The sequence below is a fragment of the Galeopterus variegatus genome, unplaced genomic scaffold (genome assembly GCF_000696425.1).
Source record: "Galeopterus variegatus unplaced genomic scaffold, G_variegatus-3.0.2 Scaffold4346, whole genome shotgun sequence".
Taxonomy (NCBI): Eukaryota; Metazoa; Chordata; class Mammalia; order Dermoptera; family Cynocephalidae; genus Galeopterus; species Galeopterus variegatus.
The window spans coordinates 7,117-18,471 of record NW_007730457.1 but is presented as its reverse complement, the minus strand read 5'-3'; the positions used below and the strand labels follow the sequence as shown (position 1 = coordinate 18,471).

Below are 11,355 nucleotides of genomic sequence, written 5' to 3'. Positions count from 1 at the left end.
GAAGACAGACATAATATCCAGACACACACAAATTATTTGGCTATGCTGGTATGTTTTTTGTGTGTGTTTTTGTCTTGCTATCTAGTAAGTCACTGAAACTGATAGGATACTATGGTCTACCATACTTCAGGCAGTTATATAAGATGGTAAGGGGGAAAGTAAGTTAATGGCATACTGATTTCAAAATGTAGAAAAGTTAATAAAATTTATTTTGAAGTCAAAGTAGGATTTGTGAAGCTTCGCAAGATCAATGCCAGTAGTCTAGGTAAGTGTTAAAATATGTGTGTATATATATATATATATATATATGCAGTTCAAATTGTTAAGCCTTCAGAATATGACTATTCACAGTTGTAAAGACTTAAAGAGACCATAATATTAGGCCTGCATAGTACCAAAATAAGTACTTAGAAGTCTGGTTTGACTTTGTTTTACTATATCAATGCATGATTTCTTCGTATGTACAGGATGAAGTAAATTACATAAACGCCTTCAGAAAAGGGGGACAGTTGTCACCAGTGTGCAATGGAGGCATTATGACACCACTGAAGAGCACCGAAAAACCACCAGGAAAACACTAAAGAAGTTAGCCGAAGAGCACTGAAAAACCACCAGGAAAACACTAAAGAAGTTAACTAAGCAAGGTGGAATTGACCACATACTGGGTAGAATTACATACAACTGTACTACTAAAGTTTTACAGGATAACAGTGCTGTGATTGTCCTAGCCAATTCAGAGGTTACACTGCCGTTCTTTGATTTTCAAAACCACTTAAAATTGGCACTAAAGAATAAATTTGTTTAATTCCTATATTAGCTGTTAAAGAAAGAGCAGGACTTGTTTATGAAGATGATTTCATTCCCAAGGTTACTGAATAGATGCCAGCCACGATTTACGCCATAGCAACTTTTTTTTTTTTTGATCTAGTGTTACTATGTTTATCTTGACAAACTAGGAATTTTATCATTGGAGTTTGGACTAGATAAGTGCTACCTTAAAGGGTACATTAAGTGATGTAGTACTTTGAATCTAGCTCTTAGATTCTCGAAATTCCTACTCTTTAATAGTGCAATTTGGTTCTTGAAAATAAAAATTTAATCTTGTTTACAAAGGTTTAGTTTTGTAATAAGGTGACTAATTTATCTATAGCTGCTGTAGCAAGCTATTATAAAACTTGAATTTTTACAAATGGTGAAATATAACCTGCTTTTTAACTAGTTTATTTGTCTTGCCATAACATATTTTTTTAACCAGTAAGGCTTAGACAAACATGGTGTCTAAACTTCTCTAAACAGTGGGAGTACCAAAGAAATTATCAACAAGATAAATGCTGTGGCTTCTACTAGGGGCTTTATTTGACATATAGATTGCTTTTATAATAACCTTTTTGTATATCACAATTTGGGTGAAAAACTTAAGTACCCTTTCAAACTATTTATATGAGAAAGTCACTTTATTCTCTAAGATATCCCTAAGGATTTTTTTTTTTTTAGTATGACTAAGGCTTTATTTATGTTTGCAAAATTGTTAAGGTCCTTTTTAAATTCCTACATTATAAGGACAGTGTCAAAGTGATAAAGCTTTACACTTGACCTAAACTTCTATTTTCTTAAGGCAGAAGAGTATTAAATGTATACTGATTCCTAGAAATGTATTTATTAAAAAAAAAGACATAAGAACTTGCTGTATATAGACTAGCTACTCCTAAATATTTTAGTTTTTAAAAATAAATTTCAGCCTCAAAGTAGATTTAATTAGAAAAAATTATACTAGTTTGCTAGTTTATTTTGTTATCAGATATGTGAATCTCTTCTCCCTTTGAAGAAATTATAACTTTAAGCTATTGTTATGGTATGAAGTTTTCTGTATAGTTTTTGTTTTAAACTAATATCTGTTTCAGTATTTTGTCTGAAAACACCACTAAATGTGTACATATGTATTATATAAACAATCTTTTAATACTGTTTATTTTTAGCCCATTGTTTAAAAAATAAAAGTTAAAAAACTTTAACGGCTTAAAAGTAAAGTTTTGCCATTGCTTGCAGAAACTTTTTTTTCCTTCTCTGCGCTGCCAGCTGTAACACTTCTTCTGGGTTGCTTGCATTCAATTCTGTCTGGCCGATGGCTTTGATCTTCCAAAAGAGAAAAGTGATGTTATTAGAGGTCTGGTCAAAAGTTAAGTCTTGCTGTTATACATACTATAAAGCTACCTACATGCTAAAAGTGATCAAGTTAGTTTACTGATTAACTGAACCTCTAACTGCAAAACCCAAAAATTGTGGAAAAAACTGACTAGAGCCACTCCTAAGGAAAGGATCAATTACTGAACCACAGTTTATGGAATTAATTTCAGTGACGTTTCATTACCTTAAGTAAGTTCCTGTAAGTTTACTTGACTGAAAATAACAGTAAGTGAACACGTGGTAACTTGACACATTTTTTACAGTTACATTAAGGTTCAGAATAGTTTGAAAAATCACAATTCATGTTTCAGGGTTTCACTTTTTTAATGTGCACAAATAGCTAGTTGCCCAGCATTATAATACCATATGGTAGCTTAACTTTTCATGATTAGAAAAAGGTATCGCTACCAGCCAGCTGCCAAAGAAAAAAGGATCTCGACCTACTAAATATCCAACAGTTTTCTGCTATAGAGTATTTAGTGAGAACATAGTTTAAGACCTTAGAATCTACCTTTAGATTAAAAAAAAAGATCGGAATTTCTTCAAACAACAAGACTATTCTGACATGTGGCCTGAAGGAAGATATGAGTATTCAGAAATCATCACCAGTTAGGTATGGAGGTTATGGAATAGGAGGAATTGCTGGATGATGCCATTTCTATATGAAGGAATTAATATGGCAAAGGCTAGTAGTAGATATAACTAAAGAGTTGTTTCAAACAAACAAGGTATACCAAAGACAACTGGCTGTAGAAGTCCAAAGTGTAAGACAGAAGTTGGAATAGGAGCCAAGAGACATCTGAAAGAAGCAATACCCCCCATGTGGGGGTAATAGTCAAAACTGTGAGTGGATGAGATTACCTAGGGAGAATGCAGGGTGATCAGAAAATAACCCAAGGACTAACTTCTTGGGAAAACCAAGTTTAAGGGGTGAGCAGAGGAAAATACCAATAAGGAAAAAAAAAAAACCCCAATTTTTTTCTATATTTTTTGTGTATATTTAAAGCCTACAACGTGTTTTGTTATATGTAGAGAAATGATTATGACAGACAAACATACCCATTACCTTCAGTTACCCTTTTTATTAACTATAGTCCTTATGCTATGTATTAGTTCACTAGACTTACTCATTCTGCCTAATTACAAATCTGTGCCCTTTGACCTACTCTCCATTTCCGCCCCAACCTCACCCCTGGTATCAAGTTTTGTTCATTTTCCTTTGACGTAGTGCTCTTTCCTCCGAAATCATGACTTAAACAAATGGCATGATTTCACGGAACCAGTATCGTGACTTAACAAATGGCATTTTTCAATATTTATAATAAATGGCTTTTGAAACAAGATTTAAAAATTTTTATTAGTTTTTTAAAATTTTATTTTTAACAGCATTTTAAGAGTTCACAGCAAAATTGAGTAGAAAGTACAAATTTTCATATACCCCATCCCCAGATGCACAACTTTGCCCTCTGTTGACATCCTATACCAGAGTAGTACATTTGTTATAACTGCTAACTAGCTTTTTGAAATAATCAGGATTTTGTCTTTGTAGATAATAAAACAAATCATAAAATGTTATTCTTTGCTGAATTGCCACACACTGGTTAGTTTATAATATGAGGTTGGTTTATTTTCATGTATGTTAGAGTTTATAATATATATATAAAGCATTGGACTGGGAAGTAGCTTTTATTTTCCATACCAAAATTACTTAAATTTGTGATATTTAAGAGTTTGACATATTCTTAAAGTATTTTTAGTTGTTTATATAGAATTTTAACTAAAGTGAAAGTATGAATTAGAAAACACTGACAGTTGAACCTCCTAAACGGAAAAGAAGCATTCTCAAGTATGTTTTCTTATATTTAAGATTAGATATATACATTAGTCATTAGGGAAATGCAAATCAAATCCACAGTGAGATACCACTTTACATTCACTAGGATGGCTATAATCAAAAGACATCTAATAACAAGTGTAGGCGAGGGTGTGGAGAAATTGGAACCTTCATATATTGCTGATGGGAATATAAAATGATCTCAACTTCAGGAAAAGTTCGGCAGTTCCTCAAAAAGTTAAACATAGGAATTACCATATAATCCAATAATTCCACTCCTACGTATATACCCGAGAATTGAAAACATGTCCACAGAAAAAGTCTGAATGTTTGTAGCAGTATTATTCATAATAGCCAAAAAATAGAAATAACCCAAATGTCCATTAAATGATGAATGGCTAAAGAAAATGTGTTATATTCATATAGTGAGATATTATTCGCCGTAAAAAGGAATGAAGTACTGACCCATGCTACAACATAGATGAACCTTGAAAGATTATGCGAAGTGAAAGAAGCCAGGCACAGAAGGCCACAAAGTGTACTATATTCCATTTGTATGATATGTCCAGAATGGGCAAATCTGTAGAGGCAGAAAGTAGATTAGTGGTTACCAGAGGCTTGAGAGGAGAGGGTAATGAAGAATGATTGCTAATGGGTACGGGGTTTTTTGGGGGCGGGGTGGTAATGAAAATATTTTATAATTAGTAGTGATGGTTGTACAATTTGTGAATATACTAAAAACCACTGAATTGTGTACTTTAAAAGAGTAACTTTTATGATATGTGAATTATATAAAGTTAAAAATATTTTTTAAAGAGATGAACATATGACCCACATACCTGATTGAAATAGATGCTTTATTAAGCACACTGGCAGCCTAAATTTCACCAAAATGAGGTGCTGTACTTGCCAGCTGTGAAAGGTCTAATTGCATGTTCTGTATGTTCTTGAATGTCATGACACTTTAGCTTGGCAATTTTCCATCTCCTTCCGTTCAGTTTTCTGAACTGACTTTTTGCTAGCTTCTTATTCAAATAAACAAAGCTCTAAAAATTTGTGGGTTAGGTCACTGACGAAGAATATATTGGTCAGACAGATACTTGTGTAAAGGTTTTTGAAATTAAAATTGAATGGAATCCATAAATATGAGCTGACCCAGTCACTGTAATCTGCAAGGCTTTTTAAAGAATATATTCTTTATGTAAGAGTAATTAAAGATTACCCTCTAAAACCAAGACAGTCATCATTACATGAAACCATTTTCAAATCTTTGTTTATGCAGGTGGCAATTTTATGTCAGTTCCTCAGAGAAATTGACTACAAAACAGCCTTTAAGTCACTACAGGAACAAAACAGGTATGAATGATTTTTAAAATAAAATGAGGTTGAAATTTTTCTGCTTACAAAAGAGGAAATAACTGAATTCTGTTTTTCAGTCATGATGCTATGGACTCCTACTATGACTACATATGGGATGTTACCATTTTGGAATACTTGACTTGTATCCTTTTAGCAATGTATGTGATGTTAGAACAGTTCACGCCTGCAAATTAAACTATTTAATATTGTGTATTTTCCAAATCGAACCAAAAACAGAGTTGAGATTCTCTCATGATATTTAATACTATCAGATTTATTATCCTTAACTGATTCATTTAGATCTTCATCATAAAAGAGGAGAAACAGATAAAAGACAGATTGCGGTAAGTTACCTTGTGTATTTCTTCAATGATATACTTAGTTTCCAGAATATTAATTAAGATTTGGACCAACAAAAAAAATATTTTGTGTGCTTATTTACTGCCAGAATTTGGTTATTAGTGTTTACTTTGTAAAAGGTCCTTTTTTGATAATATAAGCTATTCCATCTCAGTTTATTTTAAAGTGTTAGATCATGTCATTTCTCTGTTCCAAATGAGTGGTTTCTCATCTCACACAAAGTCAAAGGCCTTACAATGGCCTACAAGGCCACATATAACTTGACCTCTAGCCTTCCTCTCTGACTTTCCCCCTTGCTGACTTCTGCTACACCAATACCCCCTACTGTTCTTTGAACATGATGAGGATATTCACTACCTAAAGGCCTTTGAAATACTCTCTTCCAGGGACATTCAACTTCCCTCAGGTCTCTCCTCAATTGTCACCTTCTTAGTGATCATCCTTTCCTGACCATCTTATAAAATGAAAATTTCTATCTCCTTTTTCCTCTAATTCTCTTATTCTTATTTCTCTTTAAAATTTTTCTCCATAACATTTATCAATATCTGATATGCTATATATTTATTTATTGTCTATTTCCCCATGAGGATAAGGACATGGTTTTGTCATAGTTGGTACCTAGAATGGTGCCTGGCACCTACTAGGTGCTCAGTAATTACTGAATAGGTGAATAATTTATTTAAATTTGACTTATGAGCCAAAACATTTAAAATTTTATGTTCACTTTGAGTTGCCTAATATTTGTTGCATGAGTATAAGCACAGATAGTTACAACATGGATGAACCTTGAAAGATTATGCTAAGTGAAAGAAGCCAGACACAGAAGGCCATACTTTCACTTTAGTTAAAATTCTATAAACTACTAAAAATATTTTAAGAATATGTCAAACTCTTAAATACCACAAATGTAAGTAATTTTGGTGTGGAAAATAAAAGCTACTTCCCAGTCCAATGCTTTATATATATATATATATTATAAACTCTAACATACATGAAAATAAACCAACCTCATATTATAAACTAACCTGTGTGTGGCAATTCAGCAAAGAACAACATTTTATCATTCGTTTTATTACCTACAAAGACAAAATCCTGATTATTTTCAAAAACTAGTTAACAATTATAACAAATGTACTACTCTGGTATAGGATGTCAACAGAGGGCAAAGTTGTGCATCTGGGGATGGGGTATATGAAAATTTGTACTTTCTACTCAATTTTGCTGTGAACTCTTAAAATGCTGTTAAAAATAAAATTTTAAAAAACTAATAAAAATTTTTAAATCTTGTTTCAAAAGCCATTTATTATAAATATTGAAAAATGCCATTTGTTAAGTCACGATACTGGTTCCGTGAAATCATGCCATTTGTTTAAGTCATGATTTCGGAGGAAAGAGCACTACGTCAAAGGAAAATGAACAAAACTTGATACCAGGGGTGAGGTTGGGGCGGAAATGGAGAGTAGGTCAAAGGGCACAGATTTGTAATTAGGCAGAATGAGTAAGTCTAGTGAACTAATACATAGCATAAGGACTATAGTTAATAAAAAGGGTAACTGAAGGTAATGGGTATGTTTGTCTGTCATAATCATTTCTCTACATATAACAAAACACGTTGTAGGCTTTAAATATACACAAAAAATATAGAAAAAAATTGGGGATTTAGAATCAATATGATTTAAAGGCTGAATGGATGTTGGTGGGAGGGTCAGTAAAGTAAGGAAAAAAGCCAAGGATGACCCTTAGGATTGGGACTTGGTCAACTCAAATGGTTAAACCAACGTGTTTGATATTTTGGAGTTTTTCTTTTTTTGGAAAGGCAGGTGAGTTTATTAGGAGTTTACTACTTTACTGAAAAAGTAAAGTAAAACACTGAAATCAGTTTTGGACAGGTTGAATTTGAGGGGTTTTAGGGAAATCAAAGCAGCACCAGGCACTGGAAATACAGGCATTGAAAATATGGAGAGCAATCTGGTCTAGAGCCATCAACTTGGGAATTACCATCACATACATGGAAATGGGTAAGTTCAGCCAAAAAGGGACCCAGGAACAAGAACATGTAAAGATAGGCAAGAAGAGAGGAAGCCCACAAAAACAACTCACCTGGTCTGTGTAAACATCAGGGGGCACAGCCTTATTAAAGAAATCAGAACACACAGCTCCGGCTTGGAGGTAATAATGAAGAGCTGCTGAATACTGATTTGTTGCTGAAGTGGAAAATGGAGATAAAGAATTACCTATCACTGGATAGGACAGGTGGAAAAAGACAAGACCTCTTGTGAAGTATCAGGTATAACTTCATGGAGTGACAAACCGTAGATCTAGGGATAAAACTTTATACACATTCAGGACAATACTGACAAAAACTGCCTTTATTTTTTTCTAACCACATTAAACAAGTGATATAATAGATTCTTTGCCAGGGGTGGCTAGTTAGTTCAGCTAGCTAGAGTGCAGCCTTATACACCAAGGTCAAGGGTTAAGATCCCCATACTGGCCCGCTGCCAAAAAGTAAGAGATTCTTTGCCTCCTCAAACTGATTAGCCAACAATCTAGCTCAGATTTCTCACCAAATTTACTCTTACAGAATTTAGTATTTAGAGGTATTTATTTCCCAAATGTCCAAACTAGAAACATATCTTAATTTTTTGAGGTAGTTCAGAATCAGTATATGTATTCTGCAAGTGAACATTAAGATCTTGATGATAAATTCTTTGGGGGGCTGGGGTGAAAATGAGCATTAAAGTAAGCAATTATAATCCGGAGGAGAGAGGAATGATGTAGGTAGGGTACAGAAGAAACAAGATGGGCCATGAGTAAATTATTGTTAAAGCTGGGTGGCAGATACACTGGGGTTATTATACAATTCCTTCTACCTTTATATTTTGAACTTCCCTTTTTAAAAGAACCAACTCCTAAAAAAATAATCCTGAAATTATACCAGTCAGAAATTTCATTTGCTCTGTACAGTAATAGAACTATTGAAACTTCATATCAAGTTGGAAAACCCTATCTGATATAACCAGGGTGGGAGGTGGGGAGGATTAGAAATATATCTCTAAGAATACAAATAATTATCAAGAGTACCTGGAGAGATTTTAGAATCTTTAGCAATTTTGCAAGCAAAACCTCACCCTCATTCCTTAATAATGTAATACCAACTTATTAGATGAAAAAGTGGTCACTATTTTTAAAAAAACAGAACAAAAGTAACCAACATAAAATTAAAAGCATCTGAACCAAAGGTTCTACACCAAAAAATGCACAAATAAAACAATTATAGTTTTACTGTCTTAATTTTACCAAGGAAGAAGAGTAAGTCTCAAGAGCAAAACTTTATAAAGTTTAATAAAGTAGTGTAAAAAAATGTGTAATTTACTTTCACTTCTAAATGTGCTACAAAACAAACAAAAGCAACATCTTACTTACCAAAATAAATGTCTGCCTGAATAATTAACCAGGAATGGTTGTTTGGATTTATACTGAGTGTATACCGAACCAGCTCTTTCACCGTGATTGCCACAGCTTCAAAGTCCACAGACTGGAGGCTAAAGGAAGGACACTTAACATTAATCTCTTAACAGTTAACTTCAAATTCCATACATGCATTTATTAAAAACAAAAAGACCTAGCCAAAATTTAGGTGACCCTAAGTATAATGCTAAATATTACTAAGAGTAAGTATGTAAAAACTATTAAAACAACTAAATCTGAGAAAGTATGATAAGCTAACTTTTTATCAGGATTTGAAAACAATCTGATTTTTGTTTCCTTTTTTCAAAATGCCAAAGAGGGAAAACTAGAAAATACCAAACAAAAATCTTTACATCTTCTACAAATGTTTAAAGCATAAAAAAGTGGCAGAACAAACCCCACATCTCTGCTTTTAGTACAATTTACAAGTAACAAAAGGTAAGACAGGCTCATAAAATTACCCCAAATGATTTTTTACTTTTTTTTATTTGGGGGGAAGGGGCTGGCTGGTATGGGGATCTGAACCCTTGACCTTGGTGCTATAATACTATGCACTAACCAACTGAGCTAACCAGCCAGCCCCCAAATGATTTTTAAGTTCTATTATCTAGAGGAAGCCACTAAAAACAAGGGCTTAAACGCTAACAATACTATGTGACCTTAAACCTACTTTATGGCTTCTTGTAAAAGTAACTGACTTTCACTGGCCCCAGTGGGGTTAGAGGCTAGATGTGGCAAGTATACCACTTCAGTGCATTCAGTAGCAACAGAGTCAAGAAAGGGGTAGGGAATAGGGCCAGCTGCTCTGAGCATGGTTAAACATGGAAGTCTTGAGATACAGAACCAGAAGACAGAACTCTGAAGATTAAAAACCAGGTCAGCACCCAAGAAATAAAGGTGATTGCTACCACCTCCTGGAAGCAGTAAAGCACAGTGGTAGAGAAAACAGGCTCTGGATTCACACAAAAATGAAGTTCAAATCATGGCTCTATCATTTACAAAAGTGAACTTGGACAAAGTACTTCTGCTGCCTGGAGGGGTTAGATTTAACCATAACTCACCACTGTACCCAGTACAGTGGGAAAGGAAGTGTGGCACTATTAGCAAATACCCAATTATTTACTTAACAACTGAGTTAGACTGGTTTATAACAATATTCTACAGACATTTATAAAATGTTAACAAGCCTAAGAATTCTATCTACCCATTAAATAGTTGGTTTTAAAATACTAATTCTTAATCCAGTGCCATTCTTACTATTCTTGGAATAAATAAACATTCTTGCTCAGGAGAAATACTTTTTCTGGTCAAACATTTAGTCACATTTCATTTTCTCTGGGTCAATTTACATTAAAGTATTTTTGTCATGAAGATAATAGTTAAGCCTACTATGTGCCAGTCCTTACTCTAAACACCTAGTTAAGAAAACATGTTAACTTACTTAATCCTCACAATTCTGAGGTAGGTACTATTCTTATACCCATTTTAGAGATGAGGAAAATGACACAGAAAGCAACTTACCCAAGGTCATATACCCAGTAAGTGGAGAGGCTGAGACTGGGACCCTATAAGTCTCGCTCAGAACCCCTACAGTAAGCCATTCTTTTGTCTCATTTATAAACACACACTGGAAATCAATCTTTACAGTTTAAACTTAGACAAAAGAAGTGATACCAAAGCAGTAATAAACACAACCACTGAAACCACCAACTAAAAAGGCAGAATTGTCTCTACCTGATTCTTGGATTGCTATCTAATATACCAAGTTTTATTAGTAAAAATTAGAAACACTCTACAGTGGCACCTGCAGTTGGAATGCTGCGGAGAGTGCACATGTGCTTCAGGAAGCAGAGTGCTCCTCTGGTGAACAAGCCTCAGTAAGTGGAGGGTAGGGTGACTCTTCGCCCCTCCCCCCCCATTTTTCCCTGGTAGGTGGCCAGTACAGGGAACCAAACCTTTAACCCCTTAACCTTGATGTTACAAGAATCTAACCAACTGAGCTAACCAGCCAGCCCTACTCACCCATTTTGACCCTACAAATGCCTATGAGATACAGTGCTGTTTCCAATCTCTAAAGACTGAGATGCAAATTACTTATTCTTATTCTACTGTCCAGCTGCCTACCTACTCATCTTTTCTTCTTCAAA

At 34.1% G+C, this 11,355-nt stretch overlaps 2 protein-coding genes and 1 long non-coding RNA gene across 3 annotated transcripts in view; 2 read left to right on the top strand and 1 right to left on the bottom strand.

The window, feature by feature from the left end:
* Window positions 1–585, top strand: part of CCNE2 (cyclin E2) — an 11,538-nt gene extending 10,953 nt beyond the window's left edge. The window contains exons 11-12 of the mRNA XM_008587352.1: window positions 5–48; window positions 468–585. Coding sequence (XP_008585574.1) covers window positions 5–48; window positions 468–581 — 158 coding nt within the window. The 3' untranslated portion in view covers window positions 582–585. The remainder of the gene's footprint in view (window positions 1–4; window positions 49–467) is intronic.
* Window positions 586–1,334: 749 nt separating this feature from the next.
* Window positions 1,335–11,355, bottom strand: part of LOC103602905 (integrator complex subunit 8-like) — a gene marked incomplete at its 5' end in the record, with an annotated part of 16,761 nt that continues 6,740 nt past the window's right edge. Inside the window, 4 exons of the mRNA XM_008587351.1 lie at window positions 1,335–2,133; window positions 6,763–6,813; window positions 7,838–7,941; window positions 9,164–9,282. Coding sequence (XP_008585573.1) covers window positions 2,017–2,133; window positions 6,763–6,813; window positions 7,838–7,941; window positions 9,164–9,282 — 391 coding nt within the window. The remainder of the gene's footprint in view (window positions 2,134–6,762; window positions 6,814–7,837; window positions 7,942–9,163; window positions 9,283–11,355) is intronic.
* Window positions 5,297–5,962, top strand: LOC103602904. Its single transcript, XR_551565.1, has 3 exons — window positions 5,297–5,374; window positions 5,455–5,519; window positions 5,678–5,962. It is a non-coding gene; the product is annotated as an uncharacterized LOC103602904 (long non-coding RNA).